Source organism: Cottoperca gobio, chromosome 14 (assembly GCF_900634415.1).
Source record: "Cottoperca gobio chromosome 14, fCotGob3.1, whole genome shotgun sequence".
Classification (NCBI taxonomy): domain Eukaryota; kingdom Metazoa; phylum Chordata; class Actinopteri; order Perciformes; family Bovichtidae; genus Cottoperca; species Cottoperca gobio.
The window spans coordinates 24,654,396-24,674,255 of record NC_041368.1 but is presented as its reverse complement, the minus strand read 5'-3'; the positions used below and the strand labels follow the sequence as shown (position 1 = coordinate 24,674,255).

General features: G+C 40.8%; 1 protein-coding gene across 3 annotated transcripts in view; it reads right to left on the bottom strand.

Annotated features, from left to right (window-relative positions):
- Positions 1 to 633: 633 nt before the first annotated feature.
- slco2b1 (solute carrier organic anion transporter family, member 2B1) overlaps positions 634 to 19,860 on the bottom strand; it is a 34,415-nt gene continuing 15,188 nt past the window's right edge. The window contains exons 7-15 of one of the 3 annotated variants that reach the window (XM_029447588.1): positions 14,477 to 14,607; positions 11,520 to 11,610; positions 10,893 to 11,057; positions 10,587 to 10,776; positions 8,002 to 8,146; positions 6,579 to 6,733; positions 3,799 to 3,863; positions 3,517 to 3,637; positions 634 to 2,904 (exon numbers count right to left, since the gene is read on the bottom strand). In XM_029447588.1, the coding sequence (XP_029303448.1) occupies positions 2,730 to 2,904; positions 3,517 to 3,637; positions 3,799 to 3,863; positions 6,579 to 6,733; positions 8,002 to 8,146; positions 10,587 to 10,776; positions 10,893 to 11,057; positions 11,520 to 11,610; positions 14,477 to 14,607 (1,238 nt within the window). In that variant the 3' untranslated portion in view covers positions 634 to 2,729. Of the gene's footprint in view, positions 2,905 to 3,516; positions 3,638 to 3,798; positions 4,930 to 6,578; positions 6,734 to 8,001; positions 8,147 to 10,586; positions 10,777 to 10,892; positions 11,058 to 11,519; positions 11,611 to 14,476; positions 14,608 to 19,860 lie in introns of those variants that run through there. The other 2 variants (XM_029447589.1, XR_003833404.1) reach the window with 2 other exon arrangements.

Sequence of the window (19,860 nt, the reverse complement as noted above, 5' to 3'; positions counted from 1 at the left end):
CCTGCATGTCTACCATCCTACCTGCATGTCTACCTGCCTGTCTACCTACCTGTCTGCCTGTCTACCTTCCTACCTGCCTTTCTACCTTCCTGCCGTCTACCTGCCTGTCTACCTTCCTGCCTACCTGTCTTTCTGTCTACCTACCTGTCTGGCTGTCTACCTACCTGCCTGCCTGTCTACCTACCTGTCTGCCTGTCTACCTTCCTGCCTGTCTACTTGCCTGTCTACCTACCTGCATGTCTACCTGCCTGTCTACCTACCTTTCTGTGTGTCTACCTACCTACCTGCATGTCTACCATCCTACCTGCATGTCTACCTGCCTGTCTACCTTCCTGTCTACCTACCTGTCTGCCTGTCTGTCTGCCTGTCTACCTACTTATCTACCTACCTGTCTACCTACCTGTCTACCTGTCTACCTACCTGTCTACCTACCTGTCTGCCTACCTCCCTGCCTACCTGTCTACCTACCTGTCTACCTTTCTACCTGCATGTCTACCTACCCGCACACTCATTACACAGCCCCGGAGTCTTCCACAAGCTGCTCCACATTTTAAATACGCTTCTTTGTCACACACGGTTTATTCTTTATAAAGACAAATAAATGTTTAATAACCAACACTTTGAGCTCCGAAGTACCAAAACAATTCAACAATAACTTTTATTTTTATTATTTTTGGAAACATATCTATTGAAACTTCTGAGCGTACAGTTCACCGGCCTTTTAGAACAACAACAAACAATGGATAATTTACAAACAAAGGGACAAAAACAGACATTTAAGAAATTAACTCCAAATGTTAATTTGATTAAAGAAACAAAACAACGTAACGAGAAACACGTCACGGTTCTTTGTTTCTCAGAAGCATCGAAGCTCACGACACGTTGGATTTTGTGATTTGTGTTAAAAGATTCATCAGGATACAAAAACAATATATATCTAAATATAGATGATTAATTATTAGTAGATCAGTGATCTACAAGGAATCTTTATACATTTTATTTGCTTAAAAAAATATATATGGTTGTGATTTTCATAGTAAAAGACAAAGTTTAATATATGTACAAAATGACAAAACTCTACGATAACACAACAAAACTGTTCTGAAAGCTCCAATTTATAAAAAAACAACTAAATGTGGACGTTTCATATCAGTGAGTCTGTAACTGAATGTAATTTAACTCATATTTAATGTATGTTGTGTTGCATTGTCAGTTCACAGTATTTTAATTCTCTCACTCGTCTTTCTGATTACCATCCATCTCAAATTAGCTTCAAGCTAAATGCTGACCTGAAAATAGCAATAGCAGCTATAATCTTTCCCGTGTTCCCCATCAGAGGCAACAAACCGGGGGCACGAATATACAACACAAACCTGTGAAATACTTGGCTGCTAATATTAAATGTCTAGGGCTTTTATTGTGAAAGGTAAGAAGGAAGGAGTGGATCTGGTATACGCTCCATTTGTCAAGGTTAAAAGGACTAATAAAGTTTGCAGTCTTGGTTCGGACTAAGGAGCCACCGTGTTGTTGTTTTATAAACAACGTGATTGGTTGGTGCATTTATTAGCGTGCGAAGCTCAGAAAAATCGACCTTGCAACTGAAAACAATGACGGTACTTTTTCATTGCGTAATATTTACATTCTGTGTGAAATAATTCATGAAAATGTTGACGTGCAAATGAATTGCAGGAAAAGAAAACACCCCTGGTTTGTGAAGTCATTTGGTACGCAATTTCTTTTATAAATTGGCAAAAAATATAGTGATAGTCTTGGACAATTTAATTGGCGGGAAAAGGAAACGTCAGAGGAACGTCACCAAAGTCAATAGAATTCTTCCTCTGGGAACCTCAAAAGTCTGAAAAATAAGTTTCATGGAAATCTATCAACAATAGTTGTCGAGATATTTCAGACTGGACCAAAGAAGCGGAACGACCAACAACTCTTGATTTTTCCCATTCACTTCAATGCAGTCAGAGTTCCCTTTGAGCAGCATCTAGTGGCCATTACAGGATTCATTTTAAAGTGGAGGTCATGTGTTGACCTCATTCTTTGCCTGAAGCAGGGCGCCAACATGTTGTGTCATTTTGTCATTTTACTTCCGTTTTACAGGCAAAATAAGATTACTTTATATATGAAGCTTAAAAAAACTGTTATTAAGGTTTAATATTTGTTCAGGCGAGATAGTCATCAATATGTTTCTTATATTTGGACATTTTCTATATCGTTTTCGGAGCTTGTAAAAGTACGTCAGTGTTTTGTAATGATTCTAACTGCCAGAAGGGATCGACAAATGTCCGCTCTGCAGGTATAACCAGGGCAGCAAAGCTTGTTCTGTGAAAAGGATGAATGGTGTTCATATCAGGAGGGTTTGATCGTTGTCCGCTGTGGAGGCCATTCGATTAGCATCCAGCACAGAGGGACAAAGAACAGCCGAGGCTTCGGCAAAAGCTCAAAACTTGAAATCCCGGAAGAACGAATGTAGAGAAAATGGACGCGGCAGCTTGAATACATCGTATTTGTCACAATATATGAATCAGCTTATGTACAAACACACAAGTAATCCCTGCGTTAGCATAGTAGTGGGTGTAAAACATACGAGTGTCTGAGCCTCATCGTGCCGGCTGACTGATCCTTGTTATCCACGTTCCTTTACGACCATCTTTACAAACTCTTTCCTCGTCGTTCAGTCTCTGTGTCTTTCTTTCCCTGCGTCCTCCCCTTGTGTTGCTTCAGGTCTTGAGGCCCTTCACTCCCTCTTCTTTAGACGAAGCGTTCACCAGCTCGTAGCCTCCTTTGCTCTCCGGCTGTGGCTCCTGCCGTCCGGCCCTCCTGCGCAGGACCACGATCGTCAGCAGGAAGCAGAGCAGCCCCCCGCACACAAACACCACCTGCAGACCCAGAAACCTGCATACACAAACACACAAGGGGGGTCAAGGACTTTGTTGTGTTGGTGTCCAGGCTAACTTCAGGACTTTCCAGGGTCAAAACCACAGAACCCCAGAACAAGCTGCTAATACTTCCACCACGGAGGTCATGTTATCGGTTTGTTTGTCTTTGATTACAGAAAAACTACAAGCCCAATTTTTATGAAACTTGGTGAAAGGCTGAATTCTTGGACAAAAACCCATTTAACTTTGGAGTGGATACATGCAATACTTTTCTCTTATGGCCTTGGCGGAGTTCTCTCCGATGGTTTATGGGAACAAGGCTAATGGTTTCTTCTACTTTAACTTCCTCCTAAGAAACTGTATCTGATGTTTGTTCATATGATTCAACTTTCACGTTATTTGTTCTTATATTTTAAAATATTCTCTGAACTACAGTCTTAATATAAATCTCCTGGTTCAAAAGTTCAGAAGTTCAAAAGTGAATCCAAACAAAGTGTGAAAATAAATAAATATTTCCCTTTAGTCTTTATTTCTCTTCATCTCCTTCTTAAAGAAAACCTTTTGTTTGTCCTGTCGTGTCTCGCTTCACTAAATAAAGTAAAGAAATAAACAGCTGAAGGTGACTCGCCTCTGTCTGAAGCGCTCCAGGTCGTAGTACTGGCAGGAAGTCTGCTTGCCGCACTTTTCGCCCCACAGGATGCAGGTGGTGTCGATAACGGTGCCGTACAACACCGGGCCGGGCATGAACGCTGCACACACACACACACACACACACACACACACGCGCACACGCACACACACACACACACACACACACACACACACACACACACACACACAGTATGAGGACTGCAGCAGCTCTGGGACTTGCTCATGGGCCTCATGAGGTTCTGAGGAGTACGTTACTCACCGAGCACTCTGAACAGCATGTACTGAACTCCCACTGCCAAAGACTTGTCCTCTGTGGGCACAGTCCTGCAAACACAATTCAGTGTTCAGTTTACACTGGAGCATTATGTGTCTCTTTGTAGTTCTGTGTGTGTGTGTGGTGGTTTTGTGTCTTTAAGCCTTGAAGCTCATAGTTACTGTTGGATCTAAACGCCTCACAGCCGGCAGCTGCTTTACACTCGGGGCTGATTATGTGATGGGGAACAGGTGAGCCAGCAGCTGAAGATCAGGGGCCTGGAAAATAAAAGTCTCTCCTCTGCTCTTAAACTACAAACCTTCTCCTTTCTGACCCTGCTAATAATTTCCGTATAATCCAAAATACATGTACTGTCAGGTTTTCCAGCAGATGACCTACACATGGAATTGATTTAAATGTTTTGCAGCTGTGAGCCGCTCCTCGATTCTACTTTGTGCGTCAACAGCACATTCAAAGTGTTTATTTTAAGCGTGCATGCACACTTTTACTAAGTGATCATCTTTACGGAGGTCTGCCGGGAGTTACTTAGACTTTGGCTGCGTTTCAAATCACACACTTTTAAAAACTTTTAGTACATAATGCCCAAGTAAGTACTTGGGACAAACTACTTCATCACAACATTGCACCTTGAACTTTGACCCTGTTGCTCAAATATCCCCTGTGCAAAGGATTGTGGTTCAGGGACAGCAGATGGAAATAAACTCATAGCTAACCCTGCGCTCCAGTACCCACACTACCACGCTATTTAGTATATATAAACATATATATATATATATATATATATATATATATGTTTATATATGAACATAAAATATTTGGTATGTCCCAATACATGAATAAGTTGTATTGTAATGTTAACTTTATTGAAGCTTAAAGAAGAACATGTGCATATCAACACAAACGTTTGGGCCTGAATCAGACGTTATATCTTGTTTATTTACAGAGTAAATAAATATATTATATATAATAATATCTGTATTACAGAGAGCTGCTGTTCTTCATCTGAAATAAATATGTGATTTAGGTGAAGTGGAAAGTGAGTTTTTTATTTTGTACGGAACACTTTTAAAAACTGTAAAACTTCCAGGATCTTCCATAAAATGACTCGACTGAATCCTGAAATAGAAAATAAAAAAGTTTGTTAACTGGAAAAGAAGTTAAGATCATTTAATTAGTATTTGCTTAAAGTCTCTGCTGCACTGCTTCTCGTAGGGTCTTGACCAGTGGCGGGCCGTCAGGGCCAGCAAGGCCTTCTCTGCTGGCCTAGACATCATCAGAATATACATTTAATTTTGATATATTTTTTTCCACAAATATGTATTAAATTATTCCCCAGAGTCTATTCTCTTCATGTCATAGCTTTCCTCTTGGTTGCGCTGCTTCCAGCCTCAGGTGGAGATTTGGAGGTCTGGCCTTTACGTTAGAGCTTTTATCCAATCATATTTCAGCATGATGTGTTGCCAGGGTCCAAGAGATCTGCCCTGAGGCCTTCAGAAGCAACAGTGTGGGCGCCTGTCGCTTAAAGTGAACGGAGACAAAACTGTGGCGTTAGCCAATCAGATGTCGAGTTGTCGACATCGGGGCCAGCTAGCAGGCGTACGATAACGTCAGCACGTCCACGTCTTTTGATTGGATACGCACTATTGAGAGGCAGAGCTATGCAGAGCTAGCAAACTGAACGAGCTAATTTGTGTAGATTTCTACAAGACATTTTCGAGACAAACTTTTCAAGAAAAGCTAGACATCGTTAGAAGAGAAAGGCCAACTCCAACGCTAGCGAGTCTATCCCTGTGTGCACTGCTTCTGCCGAGCGGTCATTCTCGGCCTTAAAGCGAATTAAGACTTATGGCAGAAATGCTGCTGGACAGACTCGGCTTTCAGCATGAGCCTCCGTGTCTATAGGAAAGGACTTATTGGTGGAACTGAAATGCACAGATGAACTGTACAACAGAGTCATTGAAGTCTTCTTGAGGAAAGAAAAGAGGATGTGTTCAAATAATCAGTTGTTTTGGTAACAAGCATTTTGTTTTTTGACAAATATATAAAATGTTTGATGCTTCTGCAAGAGATGTAGAGATGTGTGTAGCGCACTGGCGCAGCTGTGCAGTAACAGTACTCAAGGAGACTTGTTGAATTGTTTTGGTTTAACCTTTATCAAAGTGGACATTCAAGGCTAGGAATACACTTTCACCACTGTCGCAAAGATATCCTCATGAACAAATGCACATTATTTGTTTGTTTTCTTTTATTTTCAGTGAATAGTTTTTGTGTCTTTATTCTTTATCGTCACGTTTCTTAAATGAAACTGCTTTAGGTGCGACAATGCGCTGTTTAGTGAACACACTTGTTAAAGCTCACATACTTTTAGTGGACTTAATAAAACTTTGTAGACTAATCCCTTAAAAGCGCCTTTTATTTTTAAGTGTTGACAGTATCCTAGCGATCTTAAAGCTGGTAGTTTAACACTCTTAATTGTAAATTTGGATTTATTGATTATAAATGCTTCGGAAATATTAATATAACTCTGTTGTACTTGACTATGTTAAGGTGATGCAACGCCCGGTTATACTGCGTTTCTGTCTAAATGTATAGTTTCTAGAGCCATGGAGTCATAATGATGGTATTAAGAGGGGGAATAATTCAGGTAGGACTGTGTAGGACATCACTGAAGGCCGAGGTGGGAAATGCACGGCCGCCACTGGTCTTGACACAGTAATACAAACTTCAGACCATATCTTGTAATATTTCTTCTCATGCTTTTATACCTGAGGATCATCATGTAGGACGGCGTCTGAGAGAAGGAGGCGATAAAGCTGGTGACACCGAGCAGAGCCACGAAGGGGAGGAGAAGGTTGGAGCATCCGCTGCCACAGGTGTGAGGAGAGGCGAAACCGCTGGAACACCGACAACCGGTGTAGTTCTACAGACAGACACATGGGGTGAGATAGCGCCCCCCGCAGGCTGTGGCGGGCATTACAGATACAATGTGAACAAACAGCATCTTGATGATTTATCTGCATTATCTCACCAGCAGTGCAGATAAACATGTAAAGTGTGTCCTGAGGGTCGCGCTAGAGCACAGAGCCTGTGGTCATTCAAATATAAACAGTTCGTCTGGAGAGATCAGGACATTTAAAAGTGCCAAATCAGTTCCCTTACAGGGGTGAATGTGCTCTCTGTCTACAGTCAAATCAGTTCCCTGTCTATAATGAAATCAGTTCCCTTACATACATTTACATACGTGTTCCCTGTCTGTAATGAACTCAGTTCCCTGTCCGGGCTTGATAAAGAATTCAGCTCGGTTGTGCAGTTGCTTCAACAAAATGAAGAAAGTATTTTGACATCTGAAAATAAATATAAATTTCCTTTGCTGGAAAGAAACGTGGATGTTTCTGAAGTGACGACCTCCTTCTGTGTCACACGATTATGTCACAGCTTGTGGGGGAGGAGTAAATTCTCGGATGTGTCATTCATTTACTCAAACTCCCCACTAAGAATTCTTTATGTTTCCTGGAATGCCACATGGGAACATAACGAGGTAGAGAGTGAAAGTAAAACCAGCACATTCCAGTCCTGTTCTTTGAAAAACAGTGTTTACTTTTAAATATAAACGATTCAATCAAAAACATCTGGACATGATATCACTTCCTCATTATCTAAAGTCTATAATCCAACTTTTAATTTCATTTTCATGTCCAAAAATGTGGACTTATTGTCAACATGAAAATAATAAAACAACACTGACTGAGAGACTTTTCACTTTCACTCTCTGAACGGCAGAAAGTGAACTTTTACAGTTGAAGTCATTTGTAAAAACACTTTGTTTGTGTGGTTTCTCTCTGCATATTAAAGATGTCTGTTCTCACTGGAAGCCACTTCCACAGAAAGAAGATGTTCAGGGAAGAAGAATAAGTTGGGGTGAAAACTAAAAAAACAGATAAAGAACCGTCTGTGATTGTGGGAGAATAGACTTTAGTCTATATCTGAGAGAGCTAAAGCAGAACATGTCATTGACTTTAGCAGGAAACACTCTCACCCACCAGTAAAAGGCTGACTGATTCTCTGGTTCTGCAAAACTCGAGCATTTAAAGTTTAAAAGTGAATCAGAATTTTCCAATAAACAATCATTTTTAGTAAGTGTTGTATCAGCCTGAACGCTTCACAGTGAAGAGATCAAATAATTCTTACTGTGACTTTGTTGTTGGCATCTGTCTCTATTGTCATACAGCCAGCGTGGCAGGGGGATGTGAACTCGACGCCGTCTGAACCACAGACCGGGTTAAACGCCTCCTCAGGACAGTGACAGCTGGCGCTGCACGACATCGCATCACTGCTGAAAACATACACACGTTATTAAAATGTAAAGTACTTACGAAACCTTTAAAATTAGTTTCCTGGTAGTGATAAAATTAATACCTTTGCAGAGGTGAAATTAGTTCCCTGTCAATAGTATAATCAGTTATCTGTCAGTGGGGAAGTAGAACTGGTTTCCTTATAGGGGTAAAATTAGTTCCCTGTCCATAGGGAAATTATTTCCAGGACAATTTTGAAATGAGTTCCCTGTCAGTGACAACATTAGTTCCCTGTCAGTGACAACATTAGTTCCATGTCAGTGACAACATTAGTTCCCTGTCAGTGACAACATTAGTTCCATGTCAGTGACAACATTAGTTCCATGTCAGTGACAACATTAGTTCCCTGTCAGTGACAACATTAGTTCCCTGTCAGTGACAACATTAGTTCCCTGTCAGTGACAACATTAGTTCCCTGTCAGTGACAACATTAGTTCCCTGTCAGTGACAACATTAGTTCCCTGTCAGTGACAACATTAGTTCCCTGTCAGTGACAACATTAGTTCCCGTCAGTGACAACATTAGTTCCCCGTCAGTGACAACATTAGTTCCCCGTCAGTGACAACATTAGTTCCCCGTCAGTGACAACATTAGTTCCCCGTCAGTGACAACATTAGTTCCCCGTCAGTGACAACATTAGTTCCCCGTCAGTGACAACATTAGTTCCCCGTCAGTGACAACATTAGTTCCCCGTCAGTGACAACATTAGTTCCCCGTCAGTGACAACATTAGTTCCCTGTCAGTGACAACATTAGTTCCCTGTCAGTGACAACATTAGTTCCCTGTCAGTGACAACATTAGTTCCCTGTCAGTGACAACATTAGTTCCCTGTCAGTGACAACATTAGTTCCCGTCAGTGACAACATTAGTTCCCTGTCAGTGACAACATTAGTTCCCCGTCAGTGACAACATTAGTTCCCCGTCAGTGACAACATTAGTTCCCCGTCAGTGACAACATTAGTTCCCCGTCAGTGACAACATTAGTTCCCCGTCAGTGACAACATTAGTTCCCCGTCAGTGACAACATTAGTTCCCCGTCAGTGACAACATTAGTTCCCCGTCAGTGACAACATTAGTTCCCCGTCAGTGACAACATTAGTTCCCCGTCAGTGACAACATTAGTTCCCCGTCAGTGACAACATTAGTTCCCTGTCAGTGACAACATTAGTTCCCTGTCAGTGACAACATTAGTTCCCTGTCAGTGACAACATTAGTTCCCTGTCAGTGACAACATTAGTTCCCTGTCAGTGACAACATTAGTTCCCTGTCAGTGACAACATTAGTTCCCCGTCAGTGACAACATTAGTTCCCCGTCAGTGACAACATTAGTTCCCCGTCAGTGACAACATTAGTTCCCCGTCAGTGACAACATTAGTTCCCCGTCAGTGACAACATTAGTTCCCCGTCAGTGACAACATTAGTTCCCCGTCAGTGACAACATTAGTTCCCCGTCAGTGACAACATTAGTTCCCCGTCAGTGACAACATTAGTTCCCCGTCAGTGACAACATTAGTTCCCCGTCAGTGACAACATTAGTTCCCCGTCAGTGACAACATTAGTTCCCCGTCAGTGACAACATTAGTTCCCCGTCAGTGACAACATTAGTTCCCCGTCAGTGACAACATTAGTTCCCCGTCAGTGACAACATTAGTTCCCTGTCAGTGACAACATTAGTTCCCCGTCAGTGACAACATTAGTTCCCCGTCAGTGACAACATTAGTTCCCTGTCAGTGACAACATTAGTTCCCTGTCAGTGACAACATTAGTTCCCCGTCAGTGACAACATTAGTTCCCCTGTCAGTGACAACATTAGTTCCCTGTCAGTGACAACATTAGTTCCATGTCAGTGACAACATTAGTTCCCCGTCAGTGACAACATTAGTTCCCTGTCAGTGACAACATTAGTTCCCCGTCAGTGACAACATTAGTTCCCTGTCAGTGACAACATTAGTTCCCTGTCAGTGACAACATTAGTTCCATGTCAGTGACAACATTAGTTCCCCGTCAGTGACAACATTAGTTCCCTGTCAGTGACAACATTAGTTCCCTGTCAGTGACAACATTAGTTCCATGTCAGTGACAACATTAGTTCCCTGTCAGTGACAACATTAGTTCCCTGTCAGTGACAACATTAGTTCCATGTCAGTGACAACATTAGTTCCCTGTCAGTGACAACATTAGTTCCCTGTCAGTGACAACATTAGTTCCCTGTCAGTGACAACATTAGTTCCCTGTCAGTGACAACATTAGTTCCATGTCAATAGTGAAACTAGTTCCTTGTCAGGAAAGAAATTAGTTCCCAGTCGATAGTGAAATGTTCCTGAGAGTGGTGAAATTAGTTCCCTGTTAGTAGTGAAAGTGTTTCTTTCGACCCCCCAGGCCTCTGTGTACTTGTTGTATGTAAAGTGACGGTGTAGCTACCTCTGAGGAAAGACCCCGGCGACCTTCTGGGTGGGGCAGCCGATGAGCAACAGCGGCGTGGAGGAGAACAGACAGAGCAGGATGGCAGCGGTGCACAACTTGCTGGCACCGCTGACCGAAAGATTCAACCTCCGCATCAGAACCCCACCCAGGACGGTGCCCAGCACCGCCAGCGGGATGCAAACTCCTCCTGAAAGAAAGAAATGGAGAAGACAAAAACTTGTATTTCATTTGACCCCGACTTTCCTTGTGGTAACTTTATATAACTTCAGTTTGATCTGAGAGGACATTCAGACTGCTGCTCACCTATCATCATGGCAGAAAAGGACACCGTCTGGCTGAACTGTTTCTCGATGAACTTCGCCATAAAGGTGGCGAGGCCGGACAGCAGCGCCGCCAGATTAACCTGCGCCAGAACCACCAGCAGGTAGATGGGGCTCCGCAGCGTTCGCAGAGCGATACAAGGAAAACCTGAGGGACAGTAAAGCTGATGAGGTCTGATGGACAGAGACAATCCCCCTCAAAGCATCATAATGAAGCTCATTATAAGCAGTGAACAGCAACAACATTCATTTGAATGCATTTTTAGGTGTCAGATTAAAGAAAACAAACGTCCCCTTTATATAACGGCTTTATTAATACTTGTACGTTAATTTTATTTTCAAAACGAGTTAAATCTTTTAACGACTCCAGTCCGGATCATAACTACAAATATTCATCATAGAAATCAGGATTTTATTACATTCTGCTGTTAACGGGTTTGATGACTGTGTGTTGGATACACACTTTATTACACACTTGCTTAACATCAGATGTGAAAGCTGCAGTTGAGTCATGACTCCGGGCTGATTGTTAATCCCTCGTCAGTGACTGAACTGTCGATGGCCTTGAGTTGCCTGCAGACAGGCAGCAGAAGGGGAAGAGGACTCTTACTTTTGAGGAACTGAAGGAGTGAGACGTCTCCGTCTGTCTGCTGCAGCTGCTGCTTGCTGTCCGGTTTGGACTCCACATCGTCGGCGCCATCCTGCACAAATATGGAAGCAGAACATCACATGCTGGACGTGTTATGTTCAGTCTGCAGGCGCTGCTGCTGACGGAGGCACTACATGCTGGGAAAGTTTACATTCACGGCTCTGTAAGATACTTGAGGTAAACAAGTCAGAAGGATAAAAGCCTTTCTGATAAACATCCACATGCCTCAAAGTTTAACCTCCGATAGGAGACGGAGCAGCCTCAAGGTGAAGCTCTTTATCAGTCCATCTACCAGCCAATTCCCCCCGACAGGGTCGTCTATCAGGGAGGATCATGGGAAGATTATGAGACAAAGGCCCCTCCACCTCTTCTACAGAGGAGCAGGAGACACAGACGTTATAGTTGTTTAGCGTCTTCCTGTGTTTGTGTTGGTGTCTGATGAAAGATTTAGTGAATGATGACGTACATGAACCTGCGACTCCACACAGATCTGATGTGACCTTCACTTTAATTATGAAACAACATAAATGAAAGCTTTACATCCAGCTTTCTTCTTCTTCTGCAGTGGTATGATGGTAGAAACATTTTCTCATATACAATCTGACTTCTTTACACAACCGGAGGAGTCGCCCCCTGCTGGATGTTACAGAGGCTGCAGGTTTAGGGAACTTAATAATAATATAATAATATATTTTCTGAGCTGTTAAAGAGGATCCATGATCACAACATTGGGATTATAAACTACGATCAGTGTGTGAAGCAAGTTGCTTTATCTGAAGCATGTTTTGGTCAATGCTAAAAGTCGTAAAGTTTTCAGAGAGTTTATGGTGTTTAAAGCCAGATGATTCTCTGACTGTGTCTCTGCAGGAATCTGTTTCAGTTTGTGGAGGAGTGTTGGCGCCGACACAAAAAAACATTTAACTGCAAATGTTTCCTCAAAGAAATGAGGCGAGATGCCAGCCGGTTGCTCAACACCTTGTTCAAACACAAAGCAGCAGATAGCAGATTATTTTCAACATGCTGTTGAAATTCCAGCCTATTCCTTCCGTGTAGGAATAAAGTGAAAAATTAGTTCCCAACTAAAAACTCATTGTTGGTTCATCTGCAGATTATTTTCTAGATTAATAGTAACGTGATGTCTTGAAATGTTTTGTTCTGTCACTAAAACAGAAAAACAGCAGATTTACATACTTGAGGCTGAAAACAAACTTTAAAGAAGTTTCTGCAGGAAAAGTTACTTTAACGATTATCGAGTATTAAAATAGTTGAAAAAAGATTTTTCTGTAGATACATACTGCCTCCAGGAAATAGCCACATCCTCACTGATAGTTAGACAACTTTTAGTTCCTGTTAATAATTGTTTTGCATATTGATTGAAACACTTTTATCTTTTCTTATTTCTTATTTACAATATATATTTTGTATGTTTACTGTAAAAATGATAAACACGTAGCATCCGCACACTCAACACAAACATGCTTTTATTTAAAGCTTTATATTATGGAAAGATTTCCTTCCATTCAGTGCCAACACATCCATCAGTTGACGTCTGACGTCTGAAAGGTGCAGAAATACCCAAAACTATAAAGTTGAATATAGATAGAGACCCGAGTAACGTCCTCTGAAGAGGTGAGGAAACAAACCATCAGTCAAAGCTGCTTTAACATCCTTCATGTGAGAGAAACTTCAGATATCTGGAGTTTGAAAGTGAAAGTTTGTCTGCAGCCAGCTAGTGAATATAAATCACTGAATACAACATGTGCACAGTTCAACTCTTTAACTCAAACAGATTCCTGTAACAGCTTGTGGAGCAGTTTCTGTTTTTTTTTCTTATCTTTGATCAAACTTTGTTATTCTGGCTCTGATTTGTGTTTGTTTCTTTGTTTTTATTTCATATTGTTGCTAACAAATGTTCAGACATTCTGTTGGACATTTCCGGCTTATTTTAGTAAAAACAATCTGACGCACGGCTGAACTAACCCATCAAAGTTAATATGTTTAACCCTTAATGCCTTCAGACACGGAATACTGCAGGAGCCACATTCAGCTTTTATCCCACCTGATATTTCCTGCATGTTCACAAACACCACACGACACGTGGAGATGTTTCAGACCAGGACACGGCGGGTAATATTATAATCATAATACTTTTATTACCTGGCCAATTAAAAAGCATCTTGCTCAAACTGTGAAACTAATATTCTCCTCACCTCAGGGAAGTAACGCACAACGTGGCTCTTTTTATTTAAACTTATTTATCACAAACACCGTTCAAACACTCAAAGTTTAAAGTGCAAGTTTGTGCAAAAGTTTAAATCTGAGCACCGTAAAACTTTATTTAATAGCTCAACCACAGAACTCAACAAGCCTTTCATTCCTTTGGACAAAACTCTTGTTCAGCAAAGACTAAATGTTTATTTAAACCAGTATCAACACTTCCTGTCTAAAAAGTATGATATGGAATAACTGCTTCATTTATCTGATCTAGCTGAGACAGTTCACGAGCCTCGTCTACGACACAACGCGTCTCTTCAGCCTCCTCACACACGTCGGCGGAATAGGTGGCAGCAAGGTAACGAAAACAAGCCAACCCAACAACACGGTGCAGGAAGACGAGAACATTTCGTTTATGTCAGTTAAAGTTGACTCACAATGTTCACAACTTGGATTCCTTTTGTTAAAAAGCTTTCTGATTATTTTGAGCGGTTGACCCGTGTGGACTAAAGGAAGATCAATATTTAGACTTCATGATCGCAGGGAGGCCTCACTCTCTTCCATGTCGGTCCGTCCGAATGAATTATACTTTGGTGTAAATGGTGGAGCAATATGTGAAGAATCTAACTGATCTTAAGATGCGCAGCATGTCCGTAAAGTTATTAAGACCTGCATTTATTTGTTAAAACGTTCTTCTATCTCACTTCTTTGGGGATGCTCCTGGGGAAGAAGAGGTACGGCAGCGCGGCGAGGAAGAGGAGGCAGGACGCCACCAGGAAGCCGAGCCACCAGGCCCCCACCCAGCGCAGGTCCTGGTGGTTCATCTCGATCTGGTCTGGAAGAAACAAAGCAAACAGTCATGAAACTAAACTGTTATGACATCGGCAGACGTCATTCATTAATCTCACCTGTGCGTCACATTTCATTTATTTATAATCAGAAAACATTTCACATCAAAATCATAAAACAGGAACAGAACTAAAAGGAAAGAAACAAGAATTATTTCAAACACAATAAAGATGATTTCTTTTTTTATATATTTCTTTTTATCAAACATTTCCCCGAGATGAGTTTCAGTTTTGTCTGAAGACATCGTCTGAAATGTCCCGCAAAGAAAAATAAAATAAAATCAGTGAGAAGTAAGAACATGTAGGGAGGGATCATTTCTTTATCATGTAATCATAGATTTACAAAAATAATCTGGCCTGTGGGGCGTCAACACAGTTTCCCATAATATCCACCAAATATCAATACAAGGAATATTATTGGAACATTAGCATGTTTTTGTGAAATCTGACTCCGTTTTGAAATCTTTATTGATAACATCATAACAAACTACAAAATAAAAAGTTGATTCATCAACTTTGAATCACTGTTTTCAATCACGTCAATGTTTAAGGTTTGATTGGGTTACATGGACGAGGTTCAGTGTCTGTGTGGTTGATTTAAAAGAGGTTGTCAGACGAGGAGGCTGCGATGAGCACAACATGTTGGAACGCAGGACTCGCTTCTGTTGCCCGTCTATCTGGATTTTAAACCGCACCCTGACAGACGCTGATGGTCTTTGATCTCCAAACCCAAACGATAATCATCGTACTTCTAATTTGTGATATCGTAATAATGGGTGCTCATTTGTAGAGAGTTTGTACAATCTTTGAATATTTCAGTGTATTAATGCAGAGTGTGAACAGGCTTCCAGTTGTGCCGTCTGGTATTTTCATTTTGTATTAGTAGTCTATTAGTCACATTCCCCCTCCCATGCATCATAGCTACGTCAGTTTGCTTTAAAATAAAAACAACGTGGGTCAAAAAGTCTTTAAATACAGATTTTGTAAAATTACACTTTTACGCACATTTGTTATCGTGGTTATGACTCGCATCTGATCATTTTAAACCTGGCACGATAGTTTCCCGTCTGGCCGAACTGTTCAGGAGCCTGATGTCGTGGAGCGTGAATATCAAACATGTCTGGTTACAGAGATGGGTACCAGGCCCTGAGAAAACTTGGCATGCAAGGCCCTAATTACTGAAAATAAAGGAGCAAGGAACGAGAACTCCGGCCTAAAGAACAGCATTACACACGCCCAAAGCAGCACAGGGAGCACCTTAACGCGCACAGAGCACACCTGTGGTGTTGTGTACCGTACGTGGTCCCAGATCCTTTGCTGCTACAGAAGAATAAAGTAGAAACCCTGAGATGCATGTTGTGAATGTGATGTATGCACGTCCAGAGAAACGAGAAAACCTGAATACTATCAGCCGATCGCCGTGTCCTAACCGGAAAATGCTACAAACAGAAAAAAGATTTTTGCACGTAAAATTAGCACGAAAAAAGAAAAACCTAAAACAAATAGAAAAATATTGGGACCAACCTCGACCTGTGGAAATATATGTTTGACCAATGAAATCCTTTGTTCCAACTGAACTATCCCCATCATTCTGAATAATACATACCCATGTGCTTCTGGTTGTGGTGTTTGTTTTCGGGGTAACGGACCAACAGGCTTCTTTCTGTGCAATGGGTTCTTTTTGGGACTATTGGTGTTTTGGAATAATGGGCCGTCCAGTAATGTAGGACAAACACAGCGACAACTTCCTCAACAACAAAATAAAGGACAATGTCTTTGATAGCCCAGCAGCTGGGATACGATGAAGATAGAAATGTAGCCGATATACACATGCTAACGTTATATGTTGCTCACAGCACGCTAGGTCTCTTTAGCTGCTACATGACAGATTATTTTCATGGGATCTTGCAAGTTAATTATATAAGTATATAAGTATACTGGAAGTTGTGTAAATTATGTTGCAAGATTTTAATGTGCCACCAACACGCCTCAACAGGTCGGACCACTGAGTCCTCTGTCAACTGAAATCTTTCCTTTGTTCTCTGGGTTTGAAGAAGACATTTCCAAAATCATTCAAACTGTTAAGCTAAAAAGTGAGTTTTTCTTTATATTTCATTATATTTTAGGGGAAAACACTAAATATACTATAAGAAAATGGCTGTATCACAGAAACTACAAAGAGCACAGTCAAGTATTTTGTATCTGTGAACTCATAACACGTTGAATATAAATATATGTGGGCATACAAATTTATACACATATGTAGACATTTTGAATGTATTTTTAACATTTAAATGTTGTTTTAGTGTATCTGTTTGGACGACAAAGTGTGAACAGAACATGTTAATGAAATAAATTAAATGTATTTGCTTCAGTGTAAAGATGTGGCCTTCTTCTCGGAACATATTTCAGTTCTTACCGAGTTTGACGTCTGTTGAAAAGCTCAACCTCAGCCAATAAAACACGTCAGCAATAAATAACCGGTTCAGTAATAAAACACTGGTTTATATGCAGAACAAAGGCCAGTGACTGAGACAATAATCCATCGCTTATCAACACTCAAGCTTGCTCATGCACAAACCTTTCTACTTCTAGACTTGTGGGGACCGTGACTAGCATATGCATTACAAAGACCCTTACACCAACTTCAACAAATCTTTATCAAAACATTACAAAACATGGAAGGAAAATAAATCAAGTCTTAATTCCCAAACGGCCATTTGAAGAAGTAAAGACCGGACAATGTCGCCACTATTCAAAGTGCCCTCACTTTCCAGGTCAAGGTTCCTACAAAGCTAGATGCATGCACACACTAAAACATCCTGCAGAAACAAACACGTCCTCCTAAACATACATATTATACATGCATGCACACACACACACACACACACACACACACACACACACACACACACACACACACACACACACACACACACACACACACACTGATTTACACAATCTGTTCACACACCCACATGATAAGGAAATAGGTTTTTGTTTGAACAAAGCTGAAAAGTAAGCGGAGCTCCTTTAACCAGAGAGGCGTGAAACGTCCGGAGCGTTTCAACAAACTGTCGAGTCCTGAAATATGAGCAGACGTGAAACATGAACCCAGAAACGCTTTTCGTCCACGATGTTGGACGTTCTCATCAGAACATCTGAAGATACAGAAGTGGGGTTTTGGGGTAGTTTTTCCTTATCCGCTGCAAAGGTCTGAGGACACTTTCTGTATGTGCGTGCAGATTGTAACAAACCCTGACGAGATATTGGTCTTTAGAAATAAAATTCTACTTGATCAGTTTGTTAGCATTAAGCTACTTTGACAAAGCATCTGTGGCCAATGTCGGAGAAGTTTTAAATAGCAAAAATAATCTTTTATCTCAATGTTTATAATTCTGAGTTACTGCGTCACCTCATGTGTCAAATCTCCTGGATTTTGTAATAACTGCGAAGTTATCTGTGATATTAATCCCGTGTGAATCTTCCATGTCCGTCATTTGTCCAGTAAAAATATCCACCTCAGATCCCCAACCTTATTTCTCCAAACACGGAGGTGATAAAATGATCTCTGTGATTAGGGTCATATTCTTGTTTTCGCAAGGTTTTTTGTTTTCTCCGCTCCTTTTTTGTGCCTCTTTTCCCAGTCGAGGATTACGTCGAGGATTACGTCGAGGATTACGTCGAGGATTACGTCGAGGATTACGTCGAGGATTACGTCGAGGATTACTGTCGAGGATTCTGTCGAGGATTACTGTCGAGGATTACGTCGAGGATTACGTCGAGGATTACGTCGAGGATTACGTCGAGGATTATGTCGAGGATTACGTCGAGGATTACGTCGAGGATTACGTCGAGGATTATGTCGAGGATTACGTCAAGGATTATTTTGAGGATTATGTCGAGGATTATGGAGGTTGCGCTGCGATTATAACTGAAGGTTTCAAGAAAATATTTTGTGCAAAATCTGTACTACACAGCATTCAAGGATCATTTGTTGTCAACACAGGGTTGCACAACGAGATGCAGTTCTAGTCTAGTGCTTTCTGATACTCACAAAAAACATGACAGAACAGAAACAGTAGATTCCTGAAGTGCATCTTTTCCCAGCAGGAGGAATGAAAACACACAAAAACAATGGTGGATTTTTCTGTGCAGATATCTTTAACATAAAGAAAGAGACTCATTTGCATGAGCAAGAGGTCGTTGTGAATATCATACAAACATAAACAGGTCTATATAACATAATAATATTCATGATATTATATATAATGTTGTTTCATGTAATATTCATAATATAAATGGATGTTACGCAGAACTTTGACATCTTATTTTGGGGGAAAATGTCAGTAAATTTGAGTAAAATCCTGACTTTCATTTCTAAATGTCTAAAACTAATCTTGTTTTCTCAGAAGCCAAAATACTGAACAGACGTTTGTAATACTCAGAAAACTTAAAACTCTTTATTATAATTATTATTTTATCCTTTGCTGCGATGATCGTGACGTAAGCAGCAGAAATACACACTTTATTTACTAAACCATGGCGTGCAAAGAATTTAGTTTTGTCAGTTATGTATTGATCATGTGTGAGAGCAAGAGAAAGTTGTGTAATCTGAAGAGACGTTGTCACTGTGTGAACGCCCTGAGAGCTGCACGTCTGTTCCCACAGGAACCAAATGAAACCTGTTAAACACAAACTACACAAACTAATGTCTCTGGATGTTTGTTACTAAACTAAAATCACAGACTGGATATGTTGGATATCTTCCTCCTTTAAGTCCCTTTTAAAACAGAATTTACCGGAAAACCGGAGTTTTTATTTCCTTTAAAATGTTTAAAATGCGTTTTATACACCAAGTGGTTTTCATCTGTTATTCCTATTAAAGCTGATTTATGACAATGAAAATGCTCTATAATTAAAGATTACTGTTATTATTATTTACAGTTCTGTCCTGATAAAGACCTTTTAATCCCAAAGAAATCCCCACAAAACCCTTCTCTATTTTAAACTTCTATTATTCTGCATAATCATCCATTTAAGAATCAGCTTAAACCAGAGTACAAATAAATCACAAAGCTAGACACTCACACACACACACACACACACACACACACACACACACACACACACACACACACACACACACACACACAAAAGTTTGCAAGAAAAAAACGTCCTGCATAAACGAACACGTCCTCTTAAACATACATATTATACATGTATGCATACACACACAC